Below are 18,331 nucleotides of genomic sequence, written 5' to 3' on the forward strand. Positions count from 1 at the left end.
TCCATTTTTTATTTTAATTAGTACTCCACTCTCAATAAAGTTACTGATACAGGTTCACAAATACTAATTACCACAATATTGTAGCTAAAATGCCAGATAATTTGACAAAATCAATGACAGTAAAAACACCAGCAGCATGCATGCTTGCAGTGCATGCAAATAAAACCACATGATTCAAAGCATCACTGTAATTAGGTAGTAACCACGACTCTGATCAGAGCACGTTAGAAGGTTCAAAAAGTAAAATTAGCATAGGGTTTTAGCCTTGTAGGTATATCAATACATGTAAGTTGTCTTAAGGAGCTTTCATGGCACAGTGCCTAAAGCATTTGACTGCTAACCAGAAGGCTGTTTTTCAAACCCACTAACCACTCCATGGAAGGAAGACCAGGCAATCCACTTCCATAAAGATTTACTGCCTTGGAAACCCAGTGGAGGTTGCTATGAGTCGGAATTGACTCAATGGCAGTGTTTTGTTTTGTTTTAAGTTGCCTTATGAAAAATGTTTTTGTTAGAACTAACTACAGAGGTGTTTTTATATGTATATAAAAAGTCTGCTGAAACACTGCACAAAAATGTTAGACATTTTGGTGTCATGCCTTCTGATAGTATCTCCCAGTGTGGTACTCAGCCCCTACACCCTCCTAGTGATGCCAAAGGATTAATTTGCACACTTAAGAATGATTCAAAGACCTCCTTGTGGCCAACTGAAAAGTAGTTACTATAAAGTCAGGGTTCTATATTAAAGTGTGACCGTATTTAAGTAGGCTGGACCTAAGATACCTAAACCAAAACTTTTTGCTGATCTTAGAACTAAATAGTTGAAAAAAAGGCCACCCAAGGGAACTAGTACCACCAGTTCTCTCCCTTTGTCTCCAGAATCTGGAAGGCCATTAAAAATACCTTAAATACTTTTAAAAAATATGTGTATGAAGAGGTAAAGCTACAACAAATGGAAGAAATGACAAGATAAAATTGCTGAATGGAAGACTTCAAAGAGTAACTCGAGCAGACAAAGCCAGTTACTATAATGAAATGTACAAAGACCTGGAATTAGAAAACCAAAAGGGAAGAACACACTTGGCATTTCTCAAGCTGAAAGAACTGAGGAAAAAATTTAAGCCTCAAGTTGCAATATTGAAAGATTGTATGGGCAAAATAGGAGCTCTGGTAATATAGTGCCTAAGGCACATGACTGCTAACCAGAAAGCTGGCAGTTCAAACCCACCAGCCATGCCTCAGAAGGAAGGTTGGGCAATATACTTCTGTAGTGATACCGCCTTGGAAAGCCAAGGAGGGGTCGCTATGAGTTGGGTCCAACTCAGTGGCACATAACAACAACAACAATGGGCAAAATATTGAATGATGCAGGAAGTATCAAAAGAAGATGAAAGGAATACACAGAGTCACTGTACCAAAAAGAATTGGTCAATCTTCATCCATTTCAGGAGGTGGCATATGTTTGAGAACCAATGGTATTGAGGGAAGAGGTTGAAGCTGCACTGAGGGAATTGGCGAGGAACAAGGCTCCAGAAATTGATGGAATACCCATAGAGATGTTTGAACAAATGGATGCCCCACTGGAGGCACTCACTCAGTTATGCAAGAGATTTAGAAGACAGCTACCTGGCCAACTGACTAGAAGAGATCCATATTTGTACCCATCCCAAAGAAAGGTGATCCTACAGAATATGGAAATTACCGAATAATATCATTAATAGTACATGCAAGTAAAATCTTACTGAAGATAATTTAAAAGTGGTTACAGCAGTATATTGACGGAGAACTTCCAGAGGTGCAGGCTAGACTCAGAAGAGGACGTGGAATGAGGGGTATCATGCTGATGTCAGATGGATGTTGGCTCAAAGTAAAGAATACCAGAAAGATGTTTACTTGTGTTTTATTGACTATGCAAAAGCATTTGATTGAATCATAATGAACTGTGGATAACATTGAGAAGAATGGGAATTCCAGAACACTTAATTGTACTCATGAGGAACCTGTACATAGACCAAGGAGGCTGTCATTCAGACAGAAAAAGGGAACACTGCATGGTTTTAAATCAAGAAGGGGGTGCGTCAGGGTGTATCCCTTCACCATACTTATTCAATCTGTATGCTGAGCAGATAATCCAAGAGGCTAGACTATATGAAGAAGAACATGGCATCAGGATTGGAGAAAGAATCATTAACAACCTGCAATACACTGACGACACAACTTTGCTTGCTGAAAGTGAGGATGACTTGAAGTACTTACTGATGAAGATGGAAGAATATAGTCTGCAGTATGGATTACATCTCAATATAAAGAAAACAAAAATCCTCATCCTGGACCTATAAGCAGCAGCATGATAAATGGAGAAACGATTGAAATTGTCAAAGACTTCACATTACTTGGTTCTACAATTGACGCCAATGGAAGCAGCAGTCAAGACATCAGACGATGTATAGCACTGGGCAAATTGGCTGCAAAAGACCTCTTTCAGGTGCTGAGGAGCAAAGATGTCTCCTTGAGGACTAAGGTGCACCTGACATAAGCCATGGTATTTTCAGTTGCCCCATAGGCATGTGAGAGCTGGACAATGAATAAGGAGGACTGAAGAAGACTTGATGCTTTTAAGCTGTTGTGTTAGTAAAGAATGCTGAAAGTACCGTGGACTGCTAAAAGAGCTAACAGGTCTGTCCTAGAGGAAGTGCAGCCAGAATGCTCCTTGGAAGCGAGAATGGCCAGACTTCGTCTCACCTACTTTGGTCATGTCAGAAGGGGCCATTCCCTAGAGAAGGATGCCATACTTGGTAAGGTGGACGGTGGATGAAAGAGGGGACGGCCCTCAATGAGGTGGATTGACACAGTGGTGGCAGTGATGGGCTCAGGTATAGCAAGAATTGTGCACCTGGCTCAAGACCAGGCAGTGTTTTGTTCTGGTGTGCATAGGGTCGCTATGAGTTGGAGATGACTTGATGGCATCTAACAACAACAACATGAAGAGCTGTAGTTCAGGGGGATTTACAATAATAGCAAAGGCATGGAAAGTTTTTTTTATTATATATTTTCTCAACTTTAAATCCAAAAATTCAAACTAACTGCCATGGAGTCAGACCCGACTCAAACTCCTTGGGTTTCCCAGGCAGCATCACTATAGAAGTAGATCGCCCAACCTTCCTTCTGAGGAGTGGCTGGTGTGTTTGAACCGCCAGCCTTCTGGTTAGCAAGCAGTCAGATGCCTTAGGCACTATGCCACCAGAGCTCGTAGTGCAACGATATTTTCAAAGCTGAGTTAGTTAAATATTTTTGAATTGATCAATACCTAGGGATAAGAAAGCTCAAAAAGGCTGTTCATAGTGAGGTTTAGCATGTGGATATGCCATTTTTAAGGGTTTCACATGTGGTTCTGAGGGGGTTATAAACACTTTAAGCAGTAACATGAATGAATCTTAAAAACATGCTAGGTACAAGAAGCCAATCACAAAAGGCTACCTATTACTCTTTTTATTACTATCTGTAATAGGCAAATCTTTAGAGAGGGGAAGTAGATTAATGGTTGCTTAGGGATGTTGGGGGATGGAATAGGGAAGTGATAGTAAAGGATGCAGCTTTATTTTTCTTAAAACAATGTAATTGTCAAGGTAGACATTCTTTACAAGTTAAGATAAACTTATTTTGTGATTTGAATGAAAGTTTACAGAGCACATTGGTTTTCCATTCAAGAATTCATACACATTTTGTTTTGTGACATTGATTGCAATCTCCACAATGTCTCACTTCCTCCCTGTGTTTTCTGTTTCCATTTGTCCTCCTTTCCTGCCTTCTGAGCTTTATTCCTGAGCAAATGCTGCCATTTTGATCTCATATGGTTAATTGTTTTAAGAAGCGCATACCTCCCTGGTGTTACTGTTCACCTTATAGGCTTGTCTATTATTTGGCTATAAGTTTAGCGTTGGGGATGAGTTCAGTTCCAAGCTTGAAGTGTGTCTAAGAGCCATCGTCTCAGGGGTTCCGTCAGTCTTTATCAGACTAGGAATCCTAGTCTTTATGATTTGAATTTTGTTCTACATTTTTCTCCCATTCTATCCAGGTATTCCTTCTATTGTGATCATCTTCAGAGTGGTTAGCAGTGGTAGCCGGGCATCAAGTTCTAGTCTCAGGGTTGTAGACACTTGGAATCATGTGGTCCTTTAGTCCTTTGGAAAAAGGGACAGTTTTAAGGGGTGGGAGAGAACCATAGTGGTGGAGTCAGGAGGGTAGGGAGGTCCGTACTTAAAATATGCATGGTTTGAAACCTTTATAAATTCAAAAGTGCTATTTCAGTGTTTCATTTGATTAAATACGACATTCCAAGTTCATTTAGGCTATCTTTTCCTTCTAGTGCAATCTGGTAGTTCATAGCTCTGAAGAAATGATTTAGGATTTAGAATTCCAATTTAGTTTATTTTCTCTTTCACTGCCATTGTGGGATGGAGAACATCTGGTTACTATTGAAATTTAACCCTTTTCCCATTTCCTTCTGCAATGATGAAGGTAAGAGGTTAGGTTGATTGGGTGGTGGTGGGGGATGCCACCTGTAGTGATTCTAGGTCAGAGAAGGAATATGGATCTGACAAATAATAGATTATTTCAAGATTCATACTAGGGATTGTTGTTGTTAGGTGCTGTCAAGTCAACTCTGACTCATAGCGACCCTATGCACAGCAGAACGAAACACTGCCTGGTTCTGCCACTGCCTGGTCCTGCGCCAGCTCCATGATCCTTGGTATACAATGTTTCTGGGCTAATCATAAAGTTGCTAATGTATCAGACGGTGTTTCTCTGCTATTCATAAGGTTTTCCCTGGACAGTTATTTGAGAAATGGATGGCCTCTTCCTTCTTCCTAGTCTGTCTCAGTCTGGAAGCTGTGCTGAAACCTGTGCACCATGTGCAACTCCGCTGGCGTTTGAAACAGCAGTGGTATAGCTTCAAGCCTCACAGCAACGCGCCACCACAGTAGGACAAACTGACAGACAAGTTTGTCTCCATTAGCTGTTCGATATCTCTCTACCCTCCCCTTACCTGAATATTAGGGGCTTATTTTAAAATTGTGCTACTCAAAGTGGGATCTCCAGATCCATACTAGGTTGGTCCTAGTTTGTGGTGTGATAAGTAAAGAAATTGAGCATTTAAGCCTTTACAATTTGGTGTTACTGTGACATCTAAGCTTGTGATTTACTTTTTTAGTAATTCCTATTTTCCTAACATTTTTAAAAAGTCCTTTGCAAGCTGGAAATTGAGGGGGGGGAAAAGTTTTTTTAAAAAAACCACATATAGTTTAAGAAGCATTCTTCTAAGAGATTACATTTGTCACCAGGACCTTCAAACTACTTTAAATGTATTCATGAAATACTGTTTAGTCATGTAAACCCCAGAACTGAAATGATGTTGCCAGATTGTTTCCGAATCATACATACTAAGAGGTCAGATTCTTATACTGATTGAGCATGGCAAAGAAGTAATGTTTTGGTATTGATCTTTTTATATTGCACTTAACCTTGAGGGGGAAAAAAAAAACAAAACATCTTTATCATTTTAAGGTAAAGGTCGAGGGGCAAAGAAAAGGAAAGCATCTGGCTCTGAAAATGAAGGTGACTATAACCCGGGAAGGAAAACATCCAAAACAACAAGCAAGGTAACTGGGACCGTCTTTTTAATGGACAGTTTACGACGATGTATAACTGACTTAGTTTGCTTATTACTATCATGGTTTCTTATAACAGCTTTAAACCTACTATCTCTTATCCATAGACGCTTGTGTATGGTTAACAACTTACCCAAGTAAAAATTTATGTAGGGAGTACTTTTTATTGGACAAAGTGTACTATGAATTAACTAACTCTCTGAAAGTATTACAGTTCATCCTGAGCAGCAGTAATTCTATGCTACCTGTTTGAAATTTTGATCAGGACTAATTTTCTTTTAAACTTGAATCCATTTGACTGTGGCTAGTATTTCCAATTAGTCTGATCCTTCTCCAGAAGTACATTATCTCTTTTCAGGTAAATGAGACATGTGTCCCTAAACCACCCCATTAAAACTTAAAAATACAAACATGGGTGATCCAGAGCTTGTTGCTACTCTTCACATTGACCTCTTCCATTCAGTTGTCTTAGATGCCTTTGGTCCACCCTGGTGACCATTCTCTGCATTTTTGTAAAGATATAGAGTGTGTACTACACACATCATACATGTTTATCTTGTAACCCTCTAATGAATTGTTGATATGTACTTGAATTTTTACTAACTTGGGCATTGTGCATACTTGCTGAGAAATGTATAATTTTAGAAAAAAATAGTGGCATTTTTTAAAAAGCTAGAAATGAGAGACCTTACCAGAGTGGCAGATTATTATATTCAATACTTTTTCTTCAAAGTAAGTACTAGGTATCTAGTCTTATACTACAGTTAGCACTGCAAATCTGATTTTAAAAGCACCATTATTTGTAACACTTCCTACATATAAGTGAAATGAGTAAATCTTAACTTTGGGATTTTAAAATCTATATTTTTTCTTTTTTTTTGGTGGGGGGGAAATGTTTAGAAACCGAAGAAAACATCTTTTGATCAGGATTCAGATGTGGACATCTTCCCATCAGACTTCACTTCTGAACCACCTTCTCTGCCACGAACCGGTAGGGCTAGAAAAGAAGTAAAATATTTTACAGAGTCTGATGAAGAAGAAGATGTTGATTTTGCAATGTTTAATTAAGTGCCCGAAGAGCACAAACATTTTTCAACAAATACCTTGTGTTTTGTCCTTTTGTCTTTCTGTCTCAGACTTTTGTACATCTGGCTTATTTTAATGTGATGATGTAATTGATGGTTTTTTATTATTGTGGTAGGCCTTTTAACATTTTGTTCTTACACATACAGTTTTATGCTCTTTTTTACTCATTGAAATGTCATGAACTATCTGATTGGCTTGTAGAATTGTTATAGATTGCCGTGCATTAGCACAGATTTTAATTGTCATGGTTGCAGACCACAGACCTGCTTTTTGAAATGAAATTTAAACAATTAAAAATGGAACTGTGTTTTTCTGTCTCTTTACTGAATGCAAGTGTAGTAAAAGCTCACACACACACCTTTAAAATAAATATATTTTATTCTTTGCCAGGAGACTCCATGGAAAAAAGGTAAACGGTATATGAACATAGAAAGCATTGTTAAACAATCTCAATGTACAAACAGAGCCAGTGAAGTACATCACAGACTTGCTTAATATATCAAAAGAAAAAAAAAAAAAGAAATTCCACTAGTGCTTAAATGAGAACTAAGAAACTGACACTTGTATCTGTTAACCACTCTACCATAGCTTTCAGTCTGCTTCATAGTGATTGAACCAAAGAGGCCAAGTCTCTGTCCACACCTCTGGGATTTAATGTTAGCTCTTCAAGCATCAGGAAAGCTGGAAGAAAATCCCAATATCAGGCATGAATCAGGAAAGACACCAGAGTTACATGGTATATGTGGTAGATCAGCCTGCTAATTATCCCATGAAATTTCCCTAATGGCTTGTGAACAGGTAAACAAAAACTTATTAACACTGAGAAGTGTTGCTGCCTTGGAGGCTATCATTAGTGTAAAAATGTAATTTTTTTTTTTTTTTTTTTTACTGTGTAGTTATATCATTAAACAAGTAATAAACCACTTTTAATTTAAAGTGACATTAACAATTGAACAAATGACATTTGATTAACTGAACTGGCAGTTACACTGATACAGAATTATCTTCTGCTAGTGCAGTAGATTTTGTATACTTTTACTGGGCAACATGAAATAAAAGATGCAATTTGAGAGCATCAGAAAGAGCAAGGACAAGCTTCCATACTAACTAGTTAGAATATCTTTAGTCTTACCATACTGTACAATAGTCCCATTTCCTTACCTTGATGTCTTAATTATTCTGTGAAAGCAAGACAGGATCTTTGTCAATCTTTCTTAGCTGGACATGTACAGTAGTTTATTTTATAACCTTGGTGTCTTGGTTATTTTGAATATGCAAGACAAAAGGAAAGCACCAAACATACAGTATAGAAATAACAGAGTCATACATCTGTATGTACAAAGTCTTCAGAAACTTAACCAGGGTGTAAATCATTTTGAAGGGGTCTTTGCCATGCAATCTTGAGTGTTCAAAGAGGAAAATAGAGGCTTTTAACTAGTTTCTGGTTGCATGAAATGGCTGATTTTTAGAATTTAAAAAGTTCATATTTCTAGGTAAGTTAGACAGTGAGGAGTATATATTGATACATATGAAAACTTCTTGGTCCTTCTTGAGTTTAATATATTTTCAGTCCAAAAACTAAGCAGCAGTAAAAACGGTTTTTCTTACATTTTAAATCCTGGAACTGAAGGTACTGGGGAATGTTTGAAGTAGCTGGAAAATGTCTCATTGCACCAGTGGTGACTGACTGACCCCGCTGTTCTCCACTGAGCTGGATGAGATGCTGGGACTGTGCTCTGCTGTATTTCCACTTGAACTTGGGGTCAAGGGTTCATGTCCTTCAGAATTCTCCAGCATTTCCTGAATGAGAGGTGGCATTGATCCAGGAATTTCCATTTTCAAGGTAATTACACGTTCTGCACCTTTTAAGAAGGGATAAAAGAAATATAGTTAAGATGAGGAGTTAAGCAGAAAAATAGGGACCCAACTTTCATCTTCTTTAACAAGGGTATTTCCTCAGACTTATTAAGAATAAATCAAGTTATGAAATTAGATATCTAATACCTTTTAACTTTATTGAAAGAATTCATTTATTACTATAGCTCTCAAAAATATACCTGTATTTGGAATGGGAACCACAGCTACCAAAAATCATATTAGTGTACCATGAAATCAGAATCATATTGGGTTCTTAACTAAGGAGCATCATAGAATATTGATAAGGGTGTCTAAACTATCTGTTAGAACTTCATTTATTTTTAAAGGAGGCAACAGCTGATACTACTGTTCCATTTGATAACAGCAAACTGTGGGAAGTGGAGTCATTACTCCCAGAAGCTATCCTAACTTAACAAAATTAACATAGTTTCATAGAAAAGCAACAAATATGTGGTGGCATGTTTCAATTTGATATCTCCATATCTCAATAAGTTTCAGAAAACAATTTCAATATATACTTAACATAATGTACAATGAGAAGTTTGCAATCAAAGACCAGAAAAGAGTATAACTTGAAAATGGAGACCACCAAAAGTATACTAGCTACCCATGAATGGAGCAACTGACTTGTGTAATAATTTTGCTGTGATTCACAACTTCATCTAGCACTGCATTGTCCAGTACAGTAGACACTTGCCACATATGGCTAAATATTTAGACTCAAATTTGCTAAATTAAATACTGTCAGAAATTCAGTGCCTCAGTTGCATTAGCCACAGTTCAAATGCTCAAGTGTGGCATGTGTGAGTGGCTACTCAATTGGACAGTGCAGAGTACAGAACCTTTCTGTAATTGCAGTAAATTCAATTAGATGCAGTGGTCTGGATATAGCAATCTAGCTAGCTATATACAGGGGATGGCTAAATTAAGTTAAATATCTTCATTATTTAAAATTAAGGACATAATTACATTGTTGAAGCCCTGGTATCTGCTGTTTGCTTCTATTCTTAATCTCATGCTAGGGATAAGCTCAGGATCTCTCACTGAAGAAAGAAAAGGAGCTCAACAAGTAAGGCTCCTTGTCAAACAAGTTCACTGTGCTTTTAAGTACAAATGTGGAACTTGTTCCTTGGCCTGCCAAGGTCTTCAGGGACAGTGTACTAATGGGGAAGAAGAATGACAAATAATAGCACATTTGGTACCAAGGATAGCTGCTGACTTTTCTCTATACATAGGAAAACTCTAACACTGAACTATATGATATGGCTCTAGGCACTTCTGTAATTGCTTGAATTGCCACATAAACTGAAAATCGCTAAGCAAAGAATATTTATACCTCTCTGGAAGGCAAGAATTCCTTTGTTTAGAGGGGTGCAGAAGTAAATGTGTCAGTACAAGAGAGCCATGGCTACACTGATTGAGAGAAAAGCTTAACCAATAACAATTACCCTAAGTACTATTCATTTTTCTTGAGGTTTAAATCTTAAGGAAAAACTGGAGTCAAGTTTTCCAGAGCATGTATACAAAGCTGTAATGGCATATATAAAAGTAGGAAAATAAAAAGCCTGTTATGTAGTATGTTCTCTTGAAAAGAGTTTTTGTTTATCACTTAAACATAGAAAAAAACAAACTCACTTGCAGTCAGGTCCGACTCATAGCGACTCCTCCTTGGGTTTCCAAGGCAGTATCACTATGAAAGTAGATTGCCCAGCCTTCCTTCTGAGGAGTGGCTGGTGGGTTTGAACTACCAGACTGCTGGTTAGCAGTCAAGTGCCTTAGGCACTAATCCACCAGAGCTCCTTCTTATGACTTCGTCATCTGAATTCTAAAGCTCTCAATCTATTAATTACTAAGATTATCGAGTAGGGTAAGATTTGAGATACTTTATTGGAGGGGAGGGAATTATTTATTTGGATTTTAACAAGAAATGAGTTCCAAAACTTTTTCTTTTTAAGGGACCAGTTAGCAAATATCTTACATTATAAGACCAAAAACTAAACTCACTGCCATCAAATCGATTCTGACTCAAGCAACTCCCATTGGGTTTCCAAGGCAGTAAATCTTTACAGAAATAGATTGCTCCATCTTCCTTCCACACAGCAGCTGATGGGCTTAGAACTACCAACCTTGTGATCAGCAGTCAAATGCCTTAGGCACCGCACCACCAGGGTTTGAAAATACAAGTCAACTTCGTGAACATGGTACTGATTCTAAAGACATACCTTTAGCACTGATGCTGCGGAGATCTGTGATTTTCATTAAGATCTTTGGAAACATATGAGGCTTGCTGGGTCTTCTTTTTCTGATATAAATTTTTAATGCTTCCAACAGTGGTTCTTGTAGCTTATCTACTTTTGTTGGTTCTTCAAGGTCCTGACGGTCTAGGTATCAGAAATAAAGTATTAGACAATTAGCATCAGGACTGTAAGGGCTATGCATGCTCTATGCTAGAGGACTTCCACCCATTTCCCTTAGGACTTCCACCCATTTCCCTTTTGTGGTGGTTGTTCCTGTAAGACTTTCTTACAACTTTATTAATGTGATGGTTCACATATATAGATTTGAAGATCTATACACAATTGCTTTAAGTAGTAACACTTTAAAAAGGAGTGCTCCTTTTAGCAGTTGAAAGCATGTTTTCATGGATTGTTGATTTTGGCTGGTAGAGAATTACCTCTCATGACCAGGAGGTGGCACTACTGTACTGATTTTCAAAACCTTAGGCGGATGCTTAGAAAAGCAAGGTAAATCTGTCTCTTAATTAAAGCCATTACTTTTTAACCACTTATGATTCAGCCTCCTGTGAGCCTTTACGAGTCACTACTAAGAAGAAAGCTTTATTTTATCCCATACATTCAAAGGTTGAAGAAAGGTTGTATAGCAAGCCAGTGGCTTGTATTCAGGGCACTAAATTAGCAAACTGTATATTCAGGTCCCTCAGATCATCATTCAAATGTCCCTAGGCAATATTTTACAATAGTCTAATCCTGCTTTTTTAAAAATAACATTTTGGTATTTCTTTCAGAGCTGAAAGAGCCCAATACCATAATTTAAGTCATAACAATATAGAAAAATACACCACCCAGGCAAGCATGCCTAGCTTTAGTCACATGTATTTTTCCCCATGAAAAATAATCCCAAACAGGAGGAATTTCGCATAAATTAAAACTGCAGCTTTTCCTTTATGGAGCAACACAGGGCTTTCTAGGTAGGTGGTACCTCCACATATTAAGCAGATGGCACTTAGAAGGCCTGTTTCTGTGTCATCCATTTCCAAAGGCAGGAGCTGGTTGGCAAAGGTGAATACAAGGTCGGTCAGAGGACCAAATCCAGCATTGTGCATCTGAGTTCGATTCAAGGTAAGGCCATCTGAAAAAGTCATGGTGTCTTGTTCTGGGGTATACCTGGTGCAAATTCTAAGAATCTGGAAGAAGAAAGAAAATAAAACAACATACTTAATGGAGCATCTCAGCCAGCCTATCAAGACTATCAACCAGATCTAGCCAGGAAGTAATGTGAAGATTTCCAAGAAGCTTACATGATGTGGGGTGTGCTGCCTCCCCTTTAAGATGTTGAATGACTTCTCCAGCTTTCATTAAAAAAAGTACAGAAGTCAAAATACGGGGGCTACAATTATGTAAGAAGTAATGACTATGAGACAAGAAATTTTGAGAATGAACTGTGCTAAAAGTCATGCATCATTGATTCAAATAAACATTTACTGAGTACCTACTTATGTCATAGGCACTGTGCCAGGTGCTATGGCTACAAAGATGATTTAGTTTTCTTTAAAGAGCTTACAATCGACAAAAAGACTGTCCACCATTTATTATACGTCAAGTGTTACACATGCCCTGTATTCAGTCTTTCAGACAACTTGGTAAAGTGAACTATCTTATTTCACAGATGAGAGACTTGAGCGTCTCTCATCTGTGAAAGGGGTAAGTGATGCACTACTATTCATTTTATATATGAGGAAACAAACTTGAACAGTGTGTCCTAGGTCACACAACTATTAGATGGCATGATTTGAATTCAGGCTATCCATTTTCTACCCTTTCTGCCCTTAACTACCACTCCAAAGCTACCTCATTCCCTCATGCCAACATTTAAACTCAGAAGCCTAAGATTAGGTGACCTCTGGCCCAGTATTGATTTGATATCAGCTTCATTTGTCTCCTGAGTTAGGAGTCTATACTTTGCACAGTATACACCCTGCATGGTTATTTATGGCAGCTGATCGGGTATACTGGAAGGCACAGCCAGTGGCTAGAAACAAAAATTTCTACAAACTTCACTTTACATAGGGATGGGATAAAAACATCCAAATCTGGACTGTTCTCAAAGTTCTTAATGTTCCTACTGTGTGGTCAAATGGCACAATAAACTAGAAAACACCTGATAATACAATAATATCCAAACCTCATAATGATTCATCTACATTGGCTGCATAGACATTTGTGCCTCTCAGATATCTATCTGTCCAGTCTTTTCTTCTGACTTTCTCACTTCACCTTGGGAGCTGAGGGAGTGTGAAGCTGTTTGCAACATCAGAGGAGCAAGAGAACCTAGAGGTTATTGAGTGTAACCCTTATACTCCCTTTAAAACCCTGAGAGGTAAGTGTGCTACCCAGGTTCACACAATCAGCAGTGCTTCAGCCTAGGACACAGATCTCCCAATCCCTAGCTCCAAGTTCCTTCAACTGTCTGGAAAAACAAGAAACACTGCCTATTCAAGGAGTGTCATGAGTCACTAATCACTGATGGTACAAGTTGTTTGTATGCTCCGTATCTATGGGCTCAAAACCTGCAGACACATTTCTAGTTTGGAACCAAATTGATACTAAGTAAGTCTTTGCAGCTTTAACATTCTACCAAGATGCATGAAATTCTGTCCTCTCATCATGACAGAGATTTGGGATTTGCTAGGAAGTAAAAGAAGACCAGGATTTATGATCTGCAAGTTGTAAACCCCTCCCTTAGAAAATCAAGTCCATAGGGACAAACATAGGGGCCCTGATTTAGGGCATAAATACACTATTGAATATAACTAAAAATGTACGAACACCAGAAGACAAAGGAGATGGCTGAGACTTCCTAAAAACTAGACATGCACATCAAAAGATTTCACCAAAAGGCTAAAAGAGAACTCAGACTGGGAAAAACTTGTCAGCAACAACATTATCAGGCAAGGGGCTAGTCTCTAAAATTTATTTATAGAAAACTTCATCTTAACAAAGACAATTTAAAAATGGGCAGAGGACATTGGAACAGACACTTCACCAAAGATATTCAGGCAGCTAATAAACACACAAAAGAAATGCTCGGGGTTCTTGTTGTTATGTGTCATTGACTCAGACCCGACTCATAGTGACCCCTCCTTGGGTTTCCAAGGCAGTATCACTATAGAAGTAGAATGCCCAACCTTCCTTCCGAGGAGTGGCTGGTGGGTTTGAAGCTCCAGCCTTCTGGTTAGCAGTCACGTATCTTAGGCACTATGGATAATTACTCATTAAAAACCAAACTCACTGCCATCAAGTTGGATCCGACTCATATTAACTCCTCCTTGGGTTTCCGAGGCAGTGTCTCTACGGAAGTAGATTGCCCAACATTCCTTCCGAGGAGTGGCTGGTGGGTTTGACCTAACAGCCTTGTGGTTAGGCAGTCAGATGCCTTAGGCACGGTGCCACCAGAGCCACCTCATTAGTCATTAGAGAGATACAAATGAAAACAAACAATGAGATGATATCTCCCCACCCCCCAGCACTAACAGCAAACTTCCAGAAACAAACAAAAAAACAGAAAACAACAAATGCTAGGAAGGGTGTAAAGAGATTAGAACCCTCCTACACTGCTGGGGGGACTGTAAAATGGTGTAACCACTGTGGAAAACTGTATGGCACTTCCTTAAGAAGCTGGAAACAGAAATACCTTATGATCCAGCAATCCCACTACTAGGTATTTCCTAGAGAAATAAGAACCGTGACATGAACAGACATATGTACACCCATCCATGTTCCTCACAGCACTATTAACAATAGCAAAATATGGAAACAACCTAAATGCTCATCAGTGGAGGAGTGGATCAACAAAGTTTGGTCCATGCATACAATGGAATAATATGCAACATTAAAGAACAGTGATGTACCTGAGAAGCATAACATGGATAAACTTAAATGCTATTTATGCTCAATGTGGATAGTTGCTTGAACAATTTCTCTTAGAAAGATCAGGAAAAGTCCAGTCCCCATGAGGTGGAGGTTAAAGAAGTTCCAAATGTCGAAACTACTGTGCCACTCCATCATTTCAGACATTAACTACTACTCTCAGTAATCTCCCCCATATTAGGGTTCTGTATTTTGCTTAAGGTCTCACAGAACTCAGACACCCAAAGGATCATCTCACGTAATGGTGGTGGAGGCTGGCAGGCTGGCAAGTCCCAGGTCTGTAAGTAGGTCTGGAGGATCCTCCCAATTCTTGAGGCTTGATGAACTTCGATCAGCAGATCAGATGATGGCTGCTGTCCCAAATCCAGGGGTGAGATGACATTAAGCCAAATCGCAGAAATGGAGCAAGAGGAGGGCAAACCTTCCCAGGAGATTCGTAGGTATACCCTCAAAGAAGCTAAGTGTGGTGATTTGAGTTACACCCTCCAGCAAGGCGGGACTCAAGATATATCCCACCTGTGCTGCACCAACAGAAATAACCCAAGTGGATGGCTTTAACAATCAGCAGCTACTCAGTTGCTCACGGCAAATCCCACCACAGAGCCTATTGCCAGTCATTATAAGGAATGACTACTACCGGCTGCCCAGCCAAGTTGACACACAACTTAAACCACCACACCACCCCAAACAGGCATGGATAATAGGATTTACAATGCACCACAAAATGAAGGACAGTGGCTAGAAGGGCCAAATCAAGCAATTCACCATAATAGTCATCACAAAAGGATACATATTGTATGAGACCCTTATTGTAAAAAGTCGAGAAAAAGGTGTCACACAAAAAAAGAAATACTCTTTGATGGTTACCAGGGGTGGGTGAGGAAGGGAGGGTAAACAAACAAATGATAAAAAGAAATCTAAGTCCAAACTGTAGAACATAAACATCTCTTTCCAGCTATTCTATTCTGAAGAATTTTCTTCCCCAAAAGTTGCAAAATATCTGGATTCTGATGAAGCATCTAAGCTACATCCCATTGCCTCTCTCTGTAGAAAGTTCAAAAATAAATCCAACTATCAATGATGCATCCAGCAAGGAAGAGCATGTGACTGTAGATGGACAAATACTGAATGTCTTCTTCTATCAGGGGAGCCTCCCCCCTCCCCTACTGCCCAAGCCACAAAACAGGACTGGTCTAGTATATAACAAGCACCCTCCTCCCAGCTTCTGGCCAGTCCTGCCTCTGGACAGAAACCAAGGAGTTTCACATTGTCACACTACAGTCAAGTGCCAGTGGCAACCACCACATTCTTCTCCAGGATTAAAATATCCTTTGTTTGAAAGAAGGGCATTTTATCTGGAAAGACTTAACTAGCAGGTCCCATGAGATGGGTAAAAAATAGCCCAGGCAAGGCTGACTCACAAAAGGAGGACCCTGTAGGATCAGACAAAACTCCTGTTGATGGTCAAAGTTGATCCTTCTCAGGGCAAAGACAACCTTCTCTTGCTGTCAGCAAACACAACTGTACCTTTTTGCTATGTTTGATCAGAATGTGAGTTCTGTGTGCCTTAGTGAATCCACTGCCCAAGGCTGGTGGCTGGGAAGGAAGCGAGCTTGTGGGAGCTACAGCCAGAGGCAGGGACTTGCCACTTTTCTCCTTGTTCCTATGATCATGTCCACTCTAACCCCATCCACCATCTTCTCCTCTGCTGAGGGCCTCTGAACTGCTCATTTCCACTCACAGCCGGGTATAGAATCCATAGCAGCCAGAGCACACCATTCATCAGAGGAGATCTCTCCCTTTCTAAAATTCTCCCGATGGCTTCTAGTCATCTTTAAAATAAAATCCAAACATCTTTCTTTGGCCTCTATGGTCTCCATTTGCATTGCCAACTCCAACTGCTCTCCCCTCCCCTTGCTCACTACCTATCTGCCTTCTCTGTGAGTCTCCAACAACTCATTGCTGCTACAAAGCATTGCACTTCCTACTCTGGCCACCATCAATGCTTTCCTCTAGATCTTCATGTGGCTGTCTCCGTCTATTCAGAACTCAGCTCAGATGTCACCTCCTAGAACACAGTGAACACCCTCCCCAAAACTCATTACTTTCTATCATATTGTCCTCTTTAAAAAATAATTTTAAATTGAGATATTACATGTGGTCATTTAAAATATGTCCAAAAATTTTGTGTTACTCCTCCCTTTAACAAGTGAGACCTAGTTCCCCTCCCCTTGAGTGTGGGCTGGACTTGATAACTCACTTAAAATGAATGGAATATGGTAAAGTGACGGTGCACGATTTCTGACCCAAGGTCATAGATGGCTTTGTGGCATCTTTGCTTGTGCTCTTGAATCACTTGCTCTGGGGACCCTCAAGAAGCATCATCCAAGTAGCAAGGAATGAAGAAGCTTTTCTATCAACGTTGTTGTTGTTGTTAGGTGTCATCAAGTTGATTCTGACTCAGCGACCCATGGACAACAGAATAAAACACTGCCCAGTCTTGCATCATCTTTATAATCGTCACTGTGCTTGACTCCATCAGTGCAGCCACTATGTCAATCCATCTCATTGAAGGTCTTCCTCCTTATTGCTGACCTTCTACTTTACCAAGCATGATATCCTTCTCCAGGGACTGGACCAGTCCCGTCTGTCAATATCCAGCACTAATTTGCCAGGTGTATGACAAGCCACCTTGAAAGTGGATCCTTCAGCCCCAGACAAGCCTTCAGATGACTGCAGCCCTGGATGATGTTTTGACTAAAGCTTCATATAAGACCTTAAACCAGAACCACCCCGATTAGTCACTTCCGGATTCCCAACCCACAGGAACATTGTGAGATAATATTTCTTTTGTTAGTTTTGGGGTCATTTGTTACAAAGCAATAGGTAAGTAATAAAACATGCTTATCTTGAGCTGTGCACACATCTCAAATGTATAATTAATACATTTTCTCCTAAAGTACACTCATGCAATCATCATCTAGATCAAAATACTGGTGTTTCTAGCACCCAAAAGGCTCCTTTGTCCCTTTCAATGAAAGGCCTTCTCCAAGGTAACTGCTATTTTGATCTCTAATCCTATAGATTAGTTTTGCCTTTTCTTACACTTTAGATAAACAAAATCATACACTATATTCTCATTTCTGTCTGCCTTTTACTGAATCAGTATCATGTCCATGAGATTCACCCATGTGTTTGTACTTTCCTATAGTTGTGTAAGATTCCATAGTATGAACCATCACCCTGTGTTATTTTCTCTATAGCACTTGTCACTATCTAAGCTTATGGACCTATCTGCTCTCTGCAGTGTGAGTCCCTAGAAAAAGATTTCATCTCTCTTGCTCTCTGCTGTAACTATAGCACTTAGAACAGGTCTCTCTACAGCAGGTGGTTAATGACTATTTGTTGAATAAGTGAACTGGATTTCCTCCATCAGAATCTCTCTCATCCTTGTACCCCTGAGGGGACATCCAAGGATTTCTAAGTTTTTAGGCAAAGGAGAACACTCAAATTGCTCACCCTTCTCAGCCT

General features: G+C 39.3%; 2 protein-coding genes across 2 annotated transcripts in view; one reads left to right on the plus strand and one right to left on the minus strand.

The window, feature by feature from the left end:
- TOP2B (DNA topoisomerase II beta) overlaps positions 1-6,737 on the plus strand; it is a 90,405-nt gene extending 83,668 nt beyond the window's left edge. The window contains exons 34-35 of the mRNA XM_007936408.2: positions 5,566-5,660; positions 6,570-6,737. Coding sequence (XP_007934599.2) covers positions 5,566-5,660; positions 6,570-6,737 — 263 coding nt within the window. The remainder of the gene's footprint in view (positions 1-5,565; positions 5,661-6,569) is intronic.
- Positions 6,738-8,420: 1,683 nt separating this feature from the next.
- Positions 8,421-18,331, minus strand: part of RARB (retinoic acid receptor beta) — a 609,455-nt gene continuing 599,544 nt past the window's right edge. Inside the window, exons 6-8 of the mRNA XM_007936376.2 lie at positions 11,853-12,057; positions 10,856-11,014; positions 8,421-8,617 (exon numbers count right to left, since the gene is read on the minus strand). Of these exons, the coding sequence (XP_007934567.1) occupies positions 8,421-8,617; positions 10,856-11,014; positions 11,853-12,057 (561 nt within the window). The remainder of the gene's footprint in view (positions 8,618-10,855; positions 11,015-11,852; positions 12,058-18,331) is intronic.

Source organism: Orycteropus afer, unplaced genomic scaffold (assembly GCF_000298275.1).
Source record: "Orycteropus afer afer isolate SDZICR_OR568_19922 unplaced genomic scaffold, OryAfe1.0 scaffold00003, whole genome shotgun sequence".
Classification (NCBI taxonomy): Eukaryota; Metazoa; Chordata; class Mammalia; order Tubulidentata; family Orycteropodidae; genus Orycteropus; species Orycteropus afer.